This window comes from Theobroma cacao, chromosome 1 (assembly GCF_053813885.1).
Source record: "Theobroma cacao isolate CCN51 chromosome 1, ASM5381388v1, whole genome shotgun sequence".
Lineage (NCBI taxonomy): Eukaryota > Viridiplantae > Streptophyta > Magnoliopsida > Malvales > Malvaceae > Theobroma > Theobroma cacao.
The window spans coordinates 9,382,402-9,401,360 of record NC_142639.1 but is presented as its reverse complement, the minus strand read 5'-3'; the positions used below and the strand labels follow the sequence as shown (position 1 = coordinate 9,401,360).

The 18,959-nt window shown below is 31.3% G+C and overlaps 2 protein-coding genes across 3 annotated transcripts; one reads left to right on the top strand and one right to left on the bottom strand.

The window, feature by feature from the left end:
- Positions 1–2,873: 2,873 nt before the first annotated feature.
- ACD32.1 (alpha-crystallin domain 32.1) lies at positions 2,874–6,956 on the bottom strand. The gene is made up of 6 exons (XM_018124895.2): positions 6,749–6,956; positions 5,594–5,707; positions 5,267–5,507; positions 4,656–4,767; positions 4,171–4,338; positions 2,874–3,226 (listed from the first exon to the last, which is right to left on the bottom strand). Exons 1-6 carry the CDS (start codon positions 6,842–6,844, stop codon positions 3,190–3,192), a joined length of 768 nt encoding a protein of 255 aa, XP_017980384.2. The 5' UTR covers positions 6,845–6,956; the 3' UTR covers positions 2,874–3,189.
- A 3,899-nt stretch (positions 6,957–10,855) lies between these two features.
- On the top strand, positions 10,856–13,730 carry LOC18612100 (heat stress transcription factor A-4c-like). Of its 2 annotated transcripts, XM_018124886.2 has the most exons (3): positions 10,856–11,671; positions 12,355–12,669; positions 12,826–13,730. In XM_018124886.2, the coding sequence occupies exons 1-3, from the start codon at positions 11,456–11,458 to the stop codon at positions 13,480–13,482; spliced, it is 1,188 nt and encodes a 395-aa protein (XP_017980375.2). In that variant the 5' UTR covers positions 10,856–11,455; the 3' UTR covers positions 13,483–13,730. The 2 variants fall into 2 exon arrangements, with proteins under 2 accessions (XP_017980375.2, XP_007048764.3); XM_007048702.3 differs by having other exon boundaries at positions 10,858–11,671; positions 12,355–13,730.
- Positions 13,731–18,959: the final 5,229 nt, after the last annotated feature.

Here is an 18,959-nt window from a genome sequence, read left to right as displayed (position 1 = left end):
AATATGACATGTAATAACTTTCTTTTCAATATGACGTGTAATAATATTTTGAACATAACGTATAATAATAATATTTTTTTAATATGATGTGGAACAATTTTTTTTCAATATGTCGCTAATAATTTTTTTTTCAACATGACACGTAATAATTTTTTTTTTTCAACATGGTGTATAATAATTTTTTTTTCTAACATAGCGTGTAATAACATATTTTTCACATGCGCTTGAATATGAAAAGGTTTCGTTAAAGATAATTTTGTTCAAAAAATTTTTCTCTAGACTAAAAGCAGTTAAAATTAAAAATATGATTATTTTTAAAAAAAATTATCTTTGAGGCCTAAAAAAATTTGTCCCTTAATTTTTCTTTCTTTTGTAAATGACTTCATTAATTGACTATTTTGGCTTTTAATCTTTGTAAGGAGGATTAGTGACTTAAAAGGCAGAGGGTTTCCTTTCCCACCACTGGGTAACATGGACTCATTGAAGACATTGTTAGTGGAATTCAACTAATATTGTGTGTTTTTCTATAAATATTTTCAAATTCACATGGATTGTAGTCTATGATCTATTTCTTAGAATCAAATCAAATTGTCAAATGCGGGATACTAAGGAACTGCTTAATACACGGGGAAATTCCAGCATAAATTGGGGACATGAAGAAATTGAAGACTCTGTAAGTAGCACCAAGATAGGGCTTTATTGAAAACAATTTACTGCTACTACATTCGGGGCCCCACTGGAGTTGGAGGTGTCCTAACACACAGTCATACATACATGTACATCTAACGATAGATATGTTATTGATTAAGTTTGGAGTTTGCTTTGCCCTCATTCTCAAGTTAGGCCTCTCCACAGTCTTACTAATTTGTGTTAAGTTAGATGCTTTAACAATGTATCTGAGCCCAGGTTGTTTGTTCACATTATTTCTAGTTGTTCTTTGTTCCTAATATTTGGTGACAATGTCTTGGCCCATTTGTTTCAGTTGTTAGTATTGTGCCTATGTCATAGAATCATTACCTTCTCCCCAAAAGGTTAACTTATTGTACTGTTCAACGACTATACTTATAAGGAGTTGATTTTGACACCAATTTGTCACAAGACTTATTACCCTTTCTCTATAATTTTGCTAATGACAAGTATTAATGTGTTATTTGTATACCGGATATTGTGACGCTTATAATTGACGATTGATGATTATTATGTTTATATGAAAATGATGAGATGAGTTGTTAAATGAATGATACATTCTTGATTTGAATGTTTGGTTTTAAGCTTGAAGGTTCAAGGATTATCTTCCATTATTTTCTTACAAATGTTTTATAAGTTGAACTTGCATATGGATATTATATTTTATGCATTTAGAGTTATCAAATGCATTCAAGACTATTGAAAGGATTTGTATGATTATTATGTTGTTTTGTAAATTATGGTTTATTGCAAAATTCTTCTCCCTTGGCTTGTCTCCTTCTCAGTATCTGCTCATGGAGTCTTTGTGACTCACACGTTATTTTTTCTTATTTTGTTTTAGATCAGTAGGCTGCTTGGTTAGGCAACTTGTGAAATAATAGTCCAACTTATTCGTAGTAGGTGTGATAGAACCTTCTTTTCAGCCTTCCAATGTTATACACTCCATAGTGTATCTAGTTTAGTTTTGAACTGTCTTGTTAATAATGAACTTAGTTATGTAAATAATGTTGATAAACTTATTTACGTCTTCGCATATTGTGTCAAGCCTTAGATACGAGTGCATGTTAATGTTGAGAATATGGTAGATAACCATAGCAATATAGATACGAGATGCGTGCTAAACCACAGATATTTTACGTTATAAATATTTACATGATATATGAAAAAAACCACATTTTATGTTGAAAAGTTTCATAAAGAGAAGGTCTTGATGAATTATTGTACATTTTGATTATAGATAAATTTATGTTTGAGAATGCGATAACTGACTAGCCTATGCATTTATAGATTTAAGCTTGCTTGGATCTAATAAGTCATACCCACGTAAGTCCACACATTGATCACAATCTCTTCCGAAATAAAGATGATGTGACATTAATGGAACCAACTCTTATTATTATTATTATTATTTTGAGTTTAATACCTATATATTTATTTATATATATATATATATATATATATATATATATATATATATATATATGCTATTTCAAAGGGTTAATCTTTCAATTGAGCTCCTAACTCCCTTGGTTGCCACCACAACCTTCCGAAGTATTCGCTCTTGAAATTGAAAGAAAATATATAAGTAGCACAAGTTTTTGAACATCATTTGTATTAAGCCATTAACTAGATCCTTTTACAATAGTTAATATCAAATTGAAAGAAAATATATAATTTAGAGTCACACAATTTGTTCATTTATTATTAAAAGTATCTAAAAAAATATTTTGCCAAGAAAACCTTGCTCAGAACCTGGCCGTGGACAAGTCTAATGTAGACTGCTCTTTCCAAACTTATGTATTATCAACTGGTTCAAAAGGCAAATCTGAAAAATCAGTCTACTTGGGAAAAGTGAGTTCCCTACAGCTATTATGCTTGTTTAAAAAATCAGTTTGACAGGGGATCCTCTGGTCTGTCAGTTCTTGGAAGTAGCCAATGTGATTCAATTCACACAATCATGTTTTTTTTTTTTTTTTTTGTAAAGATTAAATAAACACATAATCATATACTTAAAATGCTTCCTCCAGTCATAAAATCTTAACAGCAAGTTAAGGCAAGGTGATGACTATTAGATGCACAAATATAATGCCATGACCCTATGTGTGTAACATCCATGCTATGAATTCAGCATAGTCATTAACCAACCCAATCCAAAATTTTGCTACCATAGATACAGAGTAAGAACATGTATAAACATTTTGCATAATACAATGATACTGCATATACCAGACAGTGTTTATGCTGAACAAAATAACAGGCTCAAATTCTGATGTATCATTCTATAATCATTGGTGCTGCATAAATATTCATTATCCTCGTATTAGGACAGTCGAGGGTACACCTTAATTTATACACGGTCTTAGACAGATCATATAGAAACTGAGATGGTAGCCATTGAGCATTATGGCTTGATTTATATCAATATAGTACATATGCTGGTGTAAAGGTTTTAAGGTACTCCTCTTCATATATGTGCATGTATACTTCCACCATCAGTTAATCTCAAAGTTTAGGAATAACAATACGTAGAAATCCATCCCTGCATCAAAAGAAGTAAAGGAGCCATCTGCATGAGTGTCTTCTGTAATTTGCAAGTTTTTAAAAGCTAGGACATGTATGCAAAATTTCATAAAACTCAGAACAATCCCTCTTCAAACAATGATCATCAAAAATACTTAATTCTACGAATACCTGATAAATGTTGGCAGGCAGTCTTTGCATGGATATGGATGACTAAACACGGAGAAAGAAAGGATATATACATTATGTGCCAAGACTCATCTTTTTTTTTTTTTTTTTTTTTTGAAACAAAACATTGCAGCCTTTTAATTATGCATTATACATAATCTCCAACTGCATTAACTACACGCATAGTCTCCAATGAAACAAAAATAAAAATTCTAGAACTAGGCAGAGTTTGTTGACACAATATTAGAGTTGGAAGGTGCAGAAAAGAATAATACTGGAGGGCAAGATTGATATTCATGACAAATCTGCATATGTTTATGCATGGAAAAGAAGAAAGAAGAGCAAACATAAATTGTTATGGAAAGTTCAGATTATTTCATTTGTTGCTTTTTGGCTGAACACATCAAGTATCTTTATCAAATTACTCATGTACTTGTTCCTAGTTGTAAACCTCTATTGCCACACTAATCCATCTTTTTTCATTATGGTCAGTTTCTGGTAGCCAAAAGTTTAATTCAAACTCGGAGCATCACTCTATTAAATTCCATGTATGAATGCAATTCATATAGGCATGATATACATAATACATAGATATTTATATTCATAGGTACTTTGGTTAATTTATGAAGAAGAAATAGAGTGTTTTTAGAATAAATTTAGCAAATTCCAAGATGCAATAGCTCATACAAAAGATATGTTGCTATAGTTTTATGGAACAGATGTTAGATATAAAAAGATATCCAAAAGCAGAAGCATAAACTCAAGAAGAAATCAAGATATGATGCTGAGACTTACAGAAACTCAGCTGAGACACTGTCCCTGTTCACATTAGTAGGAAGTGGCCACACCAACCGGTACGGCCCCTTTGATATCTCGTTTTTGTGATATGCAGAGATTAAGTCATTTGAGCAACCTGCTGCTCCTTTCCAACACTGGGTAGAGCGTTCACCAGTCACTAGTAAACTGTCAGGAGAACACTATTCATATCAAACAAATGTGAAGATTATTTTAAGTTACTAATGACAGAGGATGAGGAGGACCCTAAAGTGAATATTTAAATGAAGAAAACATGCTTTACATGTACACCTGAATCTTAACAAAATTAAGCATTGTCTAGAAAGGGATACAAAAAGATAGTGTCAAGGTCATTAGAGAGATGCATAATTCCACTCCAACTAGATGTTCTCATTTCATGGTTTTTGTTTATAGGACTAGGACAAATATGAAACAAAAGACCTTGGAACAGATGTAAGAGCATAATAAGAACATATTACTCTTACTTTTGGTCATCAACCTCCACTCTAATGTCACTGATGCTGACACCTGGAATTTCTACCATCATAACATAATTGCTTCCAGTTTCTGCAACATCCATTCTAGGGGACCATATGCCTGCATGAAATGAAAAAAAAAAATCAAAAGATACAGTTAACCTATATCAGCATCCAATTACATGATAGACAGAACCAGATTTTTATCAACCCTTAAATATTTGTTGTTGCTGTTATTTTTTCTTCTTTTCTTTTTTTTTTTCTGGGAGTTTAGGATGTCAGTTCAGAGGTGATTGTTGATTTCTCTTCAAAACAATTTATAAGTCATTAAAAATAAAATATGGTATTGCAATTTGCACCTACATATACTTCTTTTCACATCAAGTCTTGCATTCCCTATTAAGTGTTTTAACCTTTTCATTAGGTTGTGAAATGCCATCTAGCCTAGATGATTCACTTACTTTCTATAAATCGCAGATCGAACTGTAGATGAGTTTGACTTTTGTATAGAGCTTAACATGTAAGAATTATATACTCATATCAGCAAAACTACTTTAGTTTTTATAAGCTAATACATCAAAAATCAAAGATTATTATGTTCAGATACCAAAATTACCAACCATTAGATCTAGTACATGTTTTCTTCTTAGATTGTAACTGCATCTCTTCACTTGTGCTTTTATTTGGTCTGGCAAACTTAGGAGGGTCAGGCACGGATAATGTCCAATCTAATCCCAGAGGTTGGATTGCTGCCAAATTTGAGAAGTTTGGCTCCATCATTGTAGGCCTAGAAAATAATGGTACTTCAGAAGCATTAGAACTGACCATTGCAGTGCAAAAGGACTTGGGTGATGCAGTTCTCTGGGGCAGAGCAACACAGAATGGTTGCATTAGTTGCTAGAAAATTATTGAAACAAGTAATACTGCTTGAGTGGAAAGGTAAGCACCTCTTCACTTGAAACCTGTCTCATGAAACAAGCTTGATATGTAGACCCTTGACGTGCAAAATACATTCTATTATCACACCTCCGGATCACAGAGTTCAAACTTCCACTGCAGTTCTGTAATGCAAAAATACAGGAAAAAAGAATCAACTTTCTATCACCAGGAAGAAAGAAAGTTGGAAAATAAAATCAGAAACATGGAGGGGAAATGAATGTGACAGTGAAACATGATAAATTAGAAGCCATAGGAATAAAAGTTACAATTTAGTTTTACTTCAGTATATCTAGTTTTTCCTTCACAGATACAGTATAAAATTGTCATTCTTAGCTTGAAAGAAAAAGTAGCGCTACTTAATTAAGATACAGCAAATGTGCTCACTATCAGATGGAGTCTGGCCTCACCAGTTAGACATAGTGAACACAGTATATTGTCCATCCAACTAACTGATTGGGTGGTTCCTAAGTTTAGCGTACCTCGTGCTTACTTTTGTGACATTAAGCCTACATCAATTTTCCATTTTTGGCAATTTTCATCAATCCTTCTACTTTTTTCCTGGTCAGTACTTGTCTGTTCACCATTCTATACCTCGCGTACAAGAGATATCATTTATGGGTGCGACATCAGGCACCAAATAGGGACTTCATCAGTTCACATCTGTGAATCAGTACAGCTCACAAAGAAGTACAATTTCAGTCTCAAACATTTCCTAAGACATTTTATAAAAGTCCCATTTCTCCGATCAAGTAAATATGAATCAAGTCAGCTCTAAATTTATCCCAATTGCTTCTTAACAAATTACAGCTGATGATTGATAAGTTAATTTGCAAAGGTTTAAATGCTCACTTACACACTCAAATGGCACACTTGTTTCCATATATAAGATAAACCCATGATAACATAAGCAAAAAAAGGCCTTGAGTGTTGGCTGTTCCTTAGTCAACATATTCTGCTTTAGTCCTTGAAGGCAGATAGACAGTCGAGTTTCAGCTAAGTAGCATGTTTAATTCTTGTAATTGAAGAATCCAAAATTTCAAATTGAAGTTCAATTCAGAATAGCAAAAGCAGTAAATAGCTAAGCCAATGCTTTGCTGCATGCCCAGATAATAACATTGGTAGCTTTTAAAAATGATGGTGATAGAGAAATGGAAACGTTTTACCATGGGGAGAAGGTGGGTGGCAGATAAAATATCCTCATTGGGTGAAAAGTGGCTTGCAATGGTGCTGATTCTGCGTCTAGCAGCTTCACTTTCCATTTTCAGTGTTCCAAAGGTATCAACTGCGAAGGGAGTTAAGTTGGATAGCGCGCACGTTCTGTAGAATTTGAGGATTTTTAAGCTTGGCTTGTGTAATCCGAGTGAGTATGAGATATTTTGGGATGGAACCCTGGAGAATAAAATATCTAATACAAAGAGATGTTACGTAGATGACATAAGAAAATATCAGTCGGAGATACTTTTGGATAAGTGAAATACGCCGCTCATTGCATAGCACAAAAGACAAGCTACCACCAACAAAGGAACATAGAATTACTCATTGTCCACACTCACATCCTTGCTTATTTTATTCACCTGCGTTGCCTTCTCCTCCAAGACGGAGCCTAGGGATTAACCGATGGTGGCGGCCATCATTTTTTAATTTTTAATTTTTTTTAAAATTAAAGAAAGAATATTTAAATTTATTCTTTAAGCAGAAAAACTACATATTAACTAATAAATCAAATATTCATATATTATTATATATAAAATTTGATATATAATATGATTATTTTTATATATTTTTGAAAAGTGATCATTTTTATAATTACCTTTGAGTTATTTTTTATATAAATTTTTAAATTTCTAATTGCTTTTATCGCTTCTAATTCTAATTTTAAAAAGCAGTGATACAAAATCTTCCTTAAATCAACCATGTTTAGTCTTTACACTGTACAAAAAGTTTTTCCGATTTCATAATTTGTTAATTTTTTTTTGTCTTCATAAGACATGATTTACCCAATTTTCATAAGTTCTTGAAGTTTTTGTTAAAAATAATTAAGTAAAAATTAAAATAAAAAATCTAAAACGATAAAGTGAAAGCTCTTGTTATATAGGTTAAGTGTACAAAAATTGAAAAATAAATAAATAAATAAATTTTGATAGTTTATGTGAATATTTATTTTTATCAATAATTATCAATTTGCAACGACCACATTTTATGAATCTATAGTATATTTAATTAACTTTTACTATTATATATTATTAAATTTTTATTAAATTTTATCAATTCATCGATTTTAATTTTCATAATTAATTTTTATTTTAAAATCATTTTTGATAAAAAAATCTTCACGAACTTAATGATTTTAATTTTCATTTGAGTATGTTGACCACATTGGCCGAGCCTGCCCCCCACCAAAATGATTGTGGTGAGTACCAATAATTAGGGATGACATTGGTACCACCATGAAATCAAGGATAATAGTTATGTTTATGTTTCTGTTTTTTAATGAGATTTACCTTCATAAACTGGAATTAAATTACAAACAAACAATTCTCAACAAATATAATACTATTTAAAAAGGTAATTATAAAATCGTGACTTTATTACTAAAAGTTAAAAATCAATCAACTAAAATAGGAAAAACATCTTAACCAGTTTATAAATTCTAGTAGATAAAATCATAAACCATAAGTAATTTAAAAACCAAAAAACAATAAGCAAACTTGAAATTAGTAATATAATTTTAATTATTTATAATTGGGTTTAAGTAATGATATTATAAAATGGGTATTAGAACCCTGCTCAAAGCCCCATGGTAGCTAATACTATTAAATTCTGACCTAATTTGTAGGCACTTAATCAAATTAGTTAGGTTAGTCATTAACTTTTCAGGTAACTTATAAATTAAAAAGTGATTTTAGATAAATGCGTAGATTGAATGTATATTTTTTCAAAGAAATATTTTAACGGTTAAAAATTTGAAATTTTAATTTAATGGTCTCGATTCCTATTTGAAGAGATCAAAGGGGTTGTCTCCCATTATAATTTAAGATCATATGTATCCAACAAAATTTCCTTGTCTAGGTTTTATATATAAAAAACAATTTTGTGTATACAAGTAGAGATTTTAGGATTAGTGAAGTTAAGAAGAATAGAATATTTTGCCCTTTTCATGTTCTCCTGAGCTAATGTAGAAACAGAGCAACAAATTCACCAGGGGAAGAAATGACTGAAGAAAAAGGAATCTTTTTCTTAGGAAAAGGATGACATTGAAAGTGAGGGACGTTTCATGAGGTTTTGTAAAAGAGTATTTATCCAAAATGTTTCAAGGTGCTCATGGAAAGAATCACAGCACCAAATTGCCTTCACACACTTTTCAAGCATTACTAAATAAATAAAACCATGAATTGTCAAAGAGTTCTTTAGATAAGGGGATTCAAACTTAACTTTTTTGAATTAATTAAAAAATACCTGAATTTATCATTAAGTTAAATTCTTGAGTGTTAATTTTTTTCAATTTAATTAGAACATACATACATTCATCATTAAATCAAATACTCAAAAGTTAAATAATTTTTTTAATTTAAAAGAAGATTCAAATTTAACTTTTTAAACTGATTAGAAAATATATGTATTTATTATTGAGTCAAATACTCAGGCATCAAATAGTTTTTTTATTTAAAAAAAAGAATTCAAACTTAATTTTTTAAACTAATTAGAAGATATATGCATCTATCACTAAATCAACGCCAATTACTTGAATGCCAAATAGTTTTTTTTTTTTAATTTAGAAGAGGGGATTGAAACTTAATTTTTACATTAATTAAAAGATATAATCATTTATCATAAAACCAAATATTCGAGTGTTAGATAGTTTTTTTTATTAAATTTAGAAAAGTTATTGAAACTTAATTTTTTAAATTAATTAGAAGATATATGCCTTAATCATTAAATCAAATGCTCAGACACTAAACAATTGTTTGTAACATTTTATAGTATAGATATTTATGAACATTTCGATTGAATTTTAGTTTCATATCAAACGAAACTTTGGCTCAATAACTTTTTGTATTTTAATTTCAGATTTGGTTCGGGCAATCTGCATAAAGCTATCGATCCTTTCCTCCTTTCTTGTGTTATATATATATAATATTTGATTTTCAGCCTTTAAAAGGGATATGGTGTCTACCTAGTATAGATGACTCAATCCTATCCTATGAAAAGTTATAGGATTATATTAATCATATGAGATAGGATGATAGGTACTGATGAAATATTGAAACCAGAAGAAATAATGAGAGAACTTGTTACTGTTCGATTTGGAGCCTGGTGAAGAGAAGATTGTTATATTCACTTCCATTTATATACTAGTTACACTTACATGGTTGTTTGAAAGTTTCATCAAAGGAAACTTTCTAATGATAATATACATTAATACAAACAACGGTATAAAATCTAAATGGATCCCTTAACTATAATTTATGACAATCCCTAAATCATAGCTTAATAATTCCTTAAGTACTGAATCTAGGTAGTGCTTTGTGCAATTATTGTAAGTCAGGCGTTCATTTTGCTGGATAATCTTATGACTTCCATTCACGGTAACCTAGTGATTTATATAAATAAATACTTATTTTGGCTGATAAAAAAAAGTACATGTCTAAAGTATATCTGGTTTGTTTGTCTCAAATCTTCTTACTAGATTTGTATTAATAAATTTACTGCTTGATTGTTAATGCTGCTGTCGCTACTGCTTGCTATTGCCAATGTTGCTACTGCAGCTTCCTTGTTATAATACTGGTATGGTTGTTGCTGCTTTTGCTGGCTGCGGTGTTTGAGTATGGTTTCTGGTTTTTTGTTGTTGCTGTTGTGTAGTTGCTTCAGTAGGTACGTGCGTAATTCTGACAAATAATGGAATCTTGAACCTTTTTTCTTCAAAAGAGGAACTGTTTATGGCTAAAAAACAAGAACCGTGAGAAACAATGGTTATCACTAATGGTCTAATTCTGACTATGAAAACGTGGAGGTTTTTGAAACATTAGATTTATTCTTCTCCCAGTGGTCAAAGTCAGAGCTGCTCCACGGGGGCGATGGCTGCAGTCAAAGAAGTCTTCTTTTCTCCTCATTCAACTCGAATTTTCAATAATTAAAAGAAGGTAAAAAAAAAAAAAAAACTCCCTTGCCCTGTTTGGTCTTTCGCCCTGCCCTCTGCCCTTAAGAATATTCAAAACGACCATAACAACAAAAGCCCACGAAGGATGGACGACCAAAGACACCCAATAAAAGTCCCGCAAAAAAGCTTTGAACGTTACACAGGCACGTTGCTTTCCCTCTCTCAAATGGTTGCTACTCAATCAAAAAGTCTAACAAGACTTTTTTTTTCTTTGCATGTGTTTCCTCTAAGTCTCTACTTTCTCTCTCCCTGTCCCTCCGGTTGAAAAACCCCTCCTCCCTCTCTTGCTTTATCACCAAGTTTTGCTTTTGGATTGGTTAGAAACTTCTATGCACGAGATTGTTTCTTCAATTTGTTATGTTTTTCAATATCCGACCAGCTTATGCTCCTGGGAATTTTTCATTTTTTCTCTTTGGTTCACACTGGTTTCTTCTCTTGCTTCTGTAAGCTGTTGATCCAGCCCTGTTGACAATTTCACACTGGATAAAGGGCCCTCCACTTTTCTTCTTTTGTTTGGTTTCCTATCCAAGGGTTTTGGGGTTTAGAGGTTTTAGTTATAGTTTTCTTGAAAAAGCAACTTTCGGTTGGGGTGATCCGGCTTGGATATCGATTTATTAAAAGCTCAGTTTTGGATTAAAAAAAGCTTGCTTATGGTGCTTTGGCTACAAATTCTTGAGATTAAAAATTCAAGGTTTTGAAGAGTGCAAATGAAATGGATGGATCACAGGGAAGTTCTAATGCGCCGCCGCCTTTTCTTACTAAGACATATGAGATGGTGGATGATCCAATGACCAACTCTTTGGTGGGTTGGAGTGCAACTGGTTATAGTTTCATAGTATGGAATCCGCCAGATTTTTCAAGAGATTTGCTGCCAAGATACTTCAAGCACAATAACTTCTCAAGTTTTGTCAGGCAGCTGAATACTTATGTATGTTTCTTCTTCAATTCGGAAATGGCTTTTTTTTTTTTCAGCTTTAATCTCCAATTAGTTTCCCTTAGACCCGCTCAATATAGAAATTTCTTCTTTTTGGGTTCATGTTTGTTTACTTGCTCAACTTCTTATTCATATTTCTCATTGCTAAATATGTTTTCTATACTGTCAATATAAACATTGACGATGTTTTTCTTCATAATACTATGTCTTGTTGGAAGCGTTATAGAAACTTTTTTTGGATGGTAGCACACACAAACACATGTTAGCACATTTCTGTTGTTTGACCTGGATTCTAATTGCGTTGGTTACAACTGAATGCGTTGAAATGTTCCTGTCTGGATATTTTTCCATGTTCAATGTAACTACTTATGTAATAGAAATAGGTTCTTCTTGGTTAGCATTTTGCAAGAATTTTGTTCCTTGTGAGATCTAGTTGTTTGATTATTTCCCAATATATTCTCTAGCTGCGATCTATTGCTTTTATTTGATCTGATAATGAATTTTTAGTTTTTTCTGTTTTCAATTAATCATAACCTTCATGGTATTGAAATGCAGGATATAAAGGATTCCACAAGCAGGCCCTGGCCCTGTTTCTAGCCTTTTAAAAGTTAATGCTTCTCCTGTATTATGGTGACTTTTCATGCTTTGGTTGACACCTGCACTATTTTTTTGATTAGGGATTTAGGAAGATTGATCCTGATCAATGGGAGTTTGCAAACGAGGAATTTATCCGAGGAGAGAAACATCTTCTAAAGAATATTCATAGACGCAAGCCAATTCATAGCCATTCCTTGGTACAGCAAGGGAACTCTGGTTTACCATTAACTGAGATAGAAAAGAAGGAATTTGAAGGAGAAATAAAGAGGTTGAGTCAAGATAAGAGCCGGCTTCAGTTGCAGCTACAAAGGCATCAGAAAGAAAATCAGGAATTTCAGTTTCAAATAAGGTTGTTATCTGAGCGCTTCAAGAACATGGAAGACAGACAGAGGCAGGTAATGGTCTTCGTGGCTCAACTGATACACAAACCACATTTTGTCTCTATGTTCAACCAAAAGTCCGAATTTCATAACAAAAAGAGAAAGTTGTTGAATTTTAATCATTTCATTGATGGATATAACACGGTAGAACATCACAGTTTGACTTCTCAGGATGCAAACCTGGGAGCACCTTCTGCTCCTGTATTGAATTTGGAACAGATTGAGAAGTTGGATTCATCTATAAAACGTTGGGAAACATTGTTCCACGGAATTGGAGAAACTATGGATGAGAAAGTGTATGATTTTGGCATATCATCACGGCCTTCTCCAATTGATGTTACTGAACTGCAGACATCTTCTGGAGACTATGACATTGATGGTGAACTTTGCTCACCTTCATCCCATCCATGCTCTCCTCATTCAACAGATATAAATTCATCTCCTGAGCTGGCTGTGTCTGTTTATAAAGCTGACAGTCCCCCTATACCATCTTTTGACCATATTGCCAATCTTAACCCAAAATCTTTTGGAATTGGCGTAACCTCAAAGCATGCTACTCCTCCAGAGACTGAGGCCTTAAAAGAACAGGTAAAAGCCACAGCTGATCATTCTGTGCCAGGGAAGGTAAATGATGTCTTCTGGGAACAGTTCCTGACAGAAGCCCCCAACTCATTAGATGCACAAGAGATCCAGTCAGACCCTGGGACAACAAGTGGAAGAATAAGTGGCAGCAAGCCACTTGATGACCAAAATTATTGGTGGAAAACAAACAGAGTGCACTACCTCGCAGAGCATATGGAACACCTTTCTCCCGCTGAAAGAATGTGATTTTATTTCATCCCTTAACTTAGAGAAAAGGAGCAGCTACTCAGCGCTTGTAATTCATTGAATTTTGCTTCATCTCATTGTTGTAGTGCAGACATGAGATGCATGCTGCTAGTCAGATCTGAGCTATCATATATATTTATTAAACTTTGTAGGCATATGATGTTCAGATATTAGGATATAGGACTATCTCTTTATGTACCTTTATCTATATTCTTTTTTTTTTATTTTTTTAGAAATTTTCCTTTTTACTTAATAACTCTGTTCCTCATCTTGAAGTAGCTCTATGATGTGGGAATGTAACTGATATTGAAATGCAGAACAGGATTTAATGTTTGAAAAAGGAAACCTTTCTAACTGCATTTATCATAAACATCAAATTAATATTTGGCAAGAATCAACCAACAAGTACAAAATTGAAGGGGCCATTAGACTGCGTAATTCAAAGCTATCTAATTAGGTTGTATTGTTATTCAAGGATTTCATGTTGTTGTTACGTATTCCAGTTCAGGGCAAAATTAACAACTTTGGAATTTTGTCAGTTTATAAGACTTAAGTGATGCTTAGCAATGCAAATTAAGTGTGTGAGCAAGAAATCACGGCAGCATAGTTGTAAAGTTTTGACCAATACATGAATATTACTAACAATTTGGAGAAAGGATGAAAATGTATATTTATTTAAAAGAAAAACGTGAGGGGCCAAATAAAATAATTTAGAGATTAAGGACTAACGTGGAATCCAAATAAAAGGTTAGGAAATATTGGTGGGATTTACTTTATTGAATATTGCTGTGACATCCCAACCCTATGTTCTCATTGAATGTCAGTAACAAGATTTACATGCACGGCGGGAAAACAAAGATCAATACCTTGATTAAGACTTAAGTACAAACTAAGAACAAAAGCGAAGGACAGCTAATTAGAGATAAAAAGTAAAACCCAACTCTTTCCAGTACGGACTAAGGAGTAGCATCAGCCATCAGTTGGCATTGGAAAGCGGCATAACGGGCACTTATGACTCGTATTCAGCCATTCCTCGATACAATCTCCATGGAAGAGATGCGAACAGGGCATGCTAGTGATCACCTTATCTGTTCCGGAGGAGATCAGTTGCTCCATACAGATCATGCACTCTTCAGTATTATCAACTTCAAGCTTCACTTTCTTCAAAGCCTGGATGGATTCTTTTGTTGCAGGAATCGGCTTTGGTACTTCTTGCATTGACAAATCCAGTGCCCTAGCCTCTAACTCATCTTCCCACCTCACGAACTTGTTGACGCAGAATACTATTGTTGGAATGATGTGTAATCCACAAGTAATTCTCTCTCTTTCTAAAATCAACTTGGCCTCGGAGAAAGCTGCGTCCAAGATCCTTTGAAGATTGCTCTGATGCCATCCAGCTTCACGTAGACGATAAGTTACATATCTGTGGTGTCCATTGCAACCAAACACAAATTCTGGCAGAAAAAATTTTTCCTGGGATGACTCCTCCAGGGCCTCTCGCACATTGCCATTATCATATTTAAGGAACTTACGGATTTGAAGACGAAATCCGGCTTGGAAAAGGTGGGGAATGACGGTGAATTCGTGCTCTACCTTCACACAGCATGTGAACCTTGCTTCTCTTCCTGCCATGATCAACACTCTCTTCTTTTTGCAGAAAAAGGGCAAAGCGATGATGGAGATCAACGTGTGTTTACTTGAAGAGAAAGACTCTGCAACAACGGGTGTGTTTACTTGAATGAAACCTTTTGAAAAGACGGTACGCGTTGTTATATATAAATAATCTTCCCCGTATCCAACTCCCGATTGTAAGAGGATTTGGTTGCTTTCGGAAACAGAGGTCACTTTCCTTAAAGGACTAGTGCGCTAGTCGTGCAATGAGTTTAGGAAAGTAATTTTTTTTTTTTAATTAAGTTGCGAATACTTTATGAAATAAATACATAATAATAATTATATTATTATATCTAATTATTAATATATATTGATATGTATAAAATATTATTTTATAAAATATATAATTGTTGTTATTGTAATCATCATTGTATTTGTTGTAATGCTTTTATATAAAAACATACTTATAAATAAATCTCACGATAAAACAAAATTTTAAATAAAATTTTTAAACTTACATAGAATAGGTAGTAACTCAATCTCATTTGAAATTTTACCTTTAGTTAGTTGATGTGCACCACTTTTCATTAATTACATTTAACATTAAAAAATAAAATTTATATTAACTCAATCTCTCTCAAAATTCTAATTAGTTGATATGCACTACTTTACATTAATTACATTTAACATTTTAAAAAATAAAATATATAATAATTCCATCTCTACCAAAATTCTCTCAAACTCTATTTTTAACTAGTTGGTATGCACAATTTGCCTTTAATTACATTTTTTTTTTGAACTTGCCATTAATTACATTTAATACTTAGAAAGATAGAATATGTAGTAACTCAATCTATTTCAAAACCATATTTTTAGCTAGCTGACCCTTTACATTATAAAAAATAATTATTTTTTATATCTAGAATATTAACAGTGAGAGGAAAAAAATTTAATCCAACTCCAGCCTCAGACCTCAAGGTCACATCCAAAAATCCAAAACCTCAAGCTCACGTCCTAATAATCACGTGTCAAACCAAAACCCTATCAAATGTCAAGCCAAAAACCTTTTAGGACTTCTTTTAAATATAACAAATCTTTTTTGATTATTCATAATTTTTAATTCTTAATTTACTGTAAAAACTTTACCTTAAATTATTTGTTAGCTTGAATAGGATGCCGTAAGCTGTATAATCAGTTATATATTTGTTTGTTGATGATGAAGCAAAGAGTGTAACTGTACAAATTATATTACTTTTTTTTATTACTCATTTTTCTTTTAACTTTTTTCTCTTATTTATGCTCATAAATATTAGACAATAAGGTAAACTTGAAATGGGTATTTCAGTATTGTCAAATTTTATGTGTTTAATAGAAATTATATTTTTTAGCAGTTGAATGAAGTAAAAAACTTCGAAAACATTTATTTTGAGAATTTTATAAGAATTGTGTACCTTTATATGACTATCATAAAAAACTACTGACATGTAAGTAAGTAAGTTCATGTTTTAGATTTGGTTAATTTTTATTTATTTAGTTCTCAAAATTTTTTTATATTATTAATAAATTTATAAAATTAGATTAATAGAACAATTGGTTTTGTTAAATAATTAATAAGTATGATGTCATTTTACTTATAAGCGAAACTCTCATAAAATAATTGACTCTTGGATTTAGGCTTTATTTTTAATCTGTTAAAATATTAATAATTGTAATAAAGTTTATGCAGATGTGATTAGATTTAAATTGGATGTTGGAAAAGGGAAAAAAAATATGGAGAGAGAAAAGGGAAAAGGGGAAAGTTGAATTGAAATTGAGAGAGTGACAATGGCCAATGGTGACGTTATCCTGACTCTCTTTCCTTAACCATTTATTACATCATGGTAATTTTAATAATATTGGTTAACCAGACTTACCTAACCAAGGGTCAAATAAGGAAGCCCATTTAAGTGTTCTTTTAAATATAGCTATAGATATTAAAACCGCCTTAAGCAAAAACCGTTCATCAATTTTCTTTTTATTTTTCTCTAATTAATATGCATCCTATAAATTATTTGTCTTCCTACCATGTAATTAGAATATGAAAAGTAATTAGAACTATATACGGAATATCAAGTAGATCAGATTTTTATTTTAATTATAAAAAAAGTTAATTAAAGTATATTCTTTCTACTAACTTCAAGTTTATTTTTATAGTTTTCCTTTTAAAAATTATAAATTCAAGTCATAAGTAGCATCATTAACTTCATGATACAATGATACTTATATAGAATACAACAACCATATTTCGGAGTGACTTTTGTAGGATTAATTTAATTTTCTTAAAAACTTAAGTAGTGTTTATAATATTAACTTTATTTTATAAAAAAATTATAACATGTTTAAGTTGATAAAAGGGAAAAAAAACTATAAATATTATGAACTCTATTTTATTCACAATATATCTGTTACAATTTTTTTTCATGACTTTTTTAATTGTTGGGAAATTTTAATAATGAGATTCAACCTAGTTAAACTAAAATATGATTTTATATTTGATACTCTAATAACATATAGTTTCTGCACACTATCATACTATCAAATGATGTTACCTTATTATAAAATGTAAATTTTTAAAAATTTAAAATTAAATATTAATAAATTTCTTTAAAAATGCATAAGAAATAAAACAATTTATTTTTTGTCTCTTTCCAACTCTCTCTTAACCGTTCTTTTTTCTTCTCTTCTTCTTTAATATCTCTCTAATTCCCCCCCATCTAATCTCTTCTTCCTCTTTATTTGGTTATGAGTAGGTTTGACAAAAATGTAAAATTTCAATTAAAACATGATTCTAAAGTATAGTATACACTATGAGTGCATCAAATATAAACTTTATATGTATTATTAAAATTTTCAATACATTAATTATGATTGTACTTTCTTAATTATTTTAATGCATTATTAATCATCACAAAATCACTTTTCAAAAAAAAATCATAAAAAATCAAGCCAATGATGCAAGCTTATATCTTTTGAATTAATTTTTCCATCCCTAAACCATTATTATATACAAATAAAAAATACCCATTGATGTACATTGATTCCCTCTCATGATCTATACTTTTATTAGGGTTATCCAATATGATGTTTGAGGCAAATGGTAACGAAACAAATGGCCGGCGCATGTAACTAAGGTAAGAAAACAAAATTATTATTCAAAGGGAAAAAGAGGGAGAGACTTTGCGGTCTAAAGTAGTAATTCAATTGGGAATTGTTGTGAACATGCAGGCAAAAATAATTAGAGAAAATTATGAAAAATGATATTTCTTGATAAAAATATTTTAAAAGTAACAATCAAAATAAATTTAATTGATTTTAACTATATTTAATCATGACTTGATGAAAATACCCTTTAAATTATTTCAAATAAATTAAACCATTCATCACAATTTTTCTCCATTTCTCCCCATTTGTGCTTCGAATTTCTCTCTTACCATTCCAATCTTTCAAATTTTATCGATTTCTCTGTTCGACATTCGTTTGTTATGCTTCTGATTTTTCTCTCTCGCGTTTTCAGATTTCTCTTTCTTACGCTTTCAAGACACCAAGCAATAGTTTTGACGTGCTTGGGTGGGTGATTGTTTGAAAAATTCGATTTTTAGGTATTTTGGATAAAATTAAAACGGTAGAAATAATCACAAATGTATGATATAACTTTTAATTGAATCAATTAGGGACCTAGATACCAACAAACTCAAAATTTTGAAATTTATAAATCTAGATTTTTAAATTTTTTTTTAGTCAAAGTAAGTGTTTTAAATAAAAAATATTTATATTTTGATTTATGAAAACATGTTAAAAACATTTTAATTTGTGTCAAATTGTCAAAA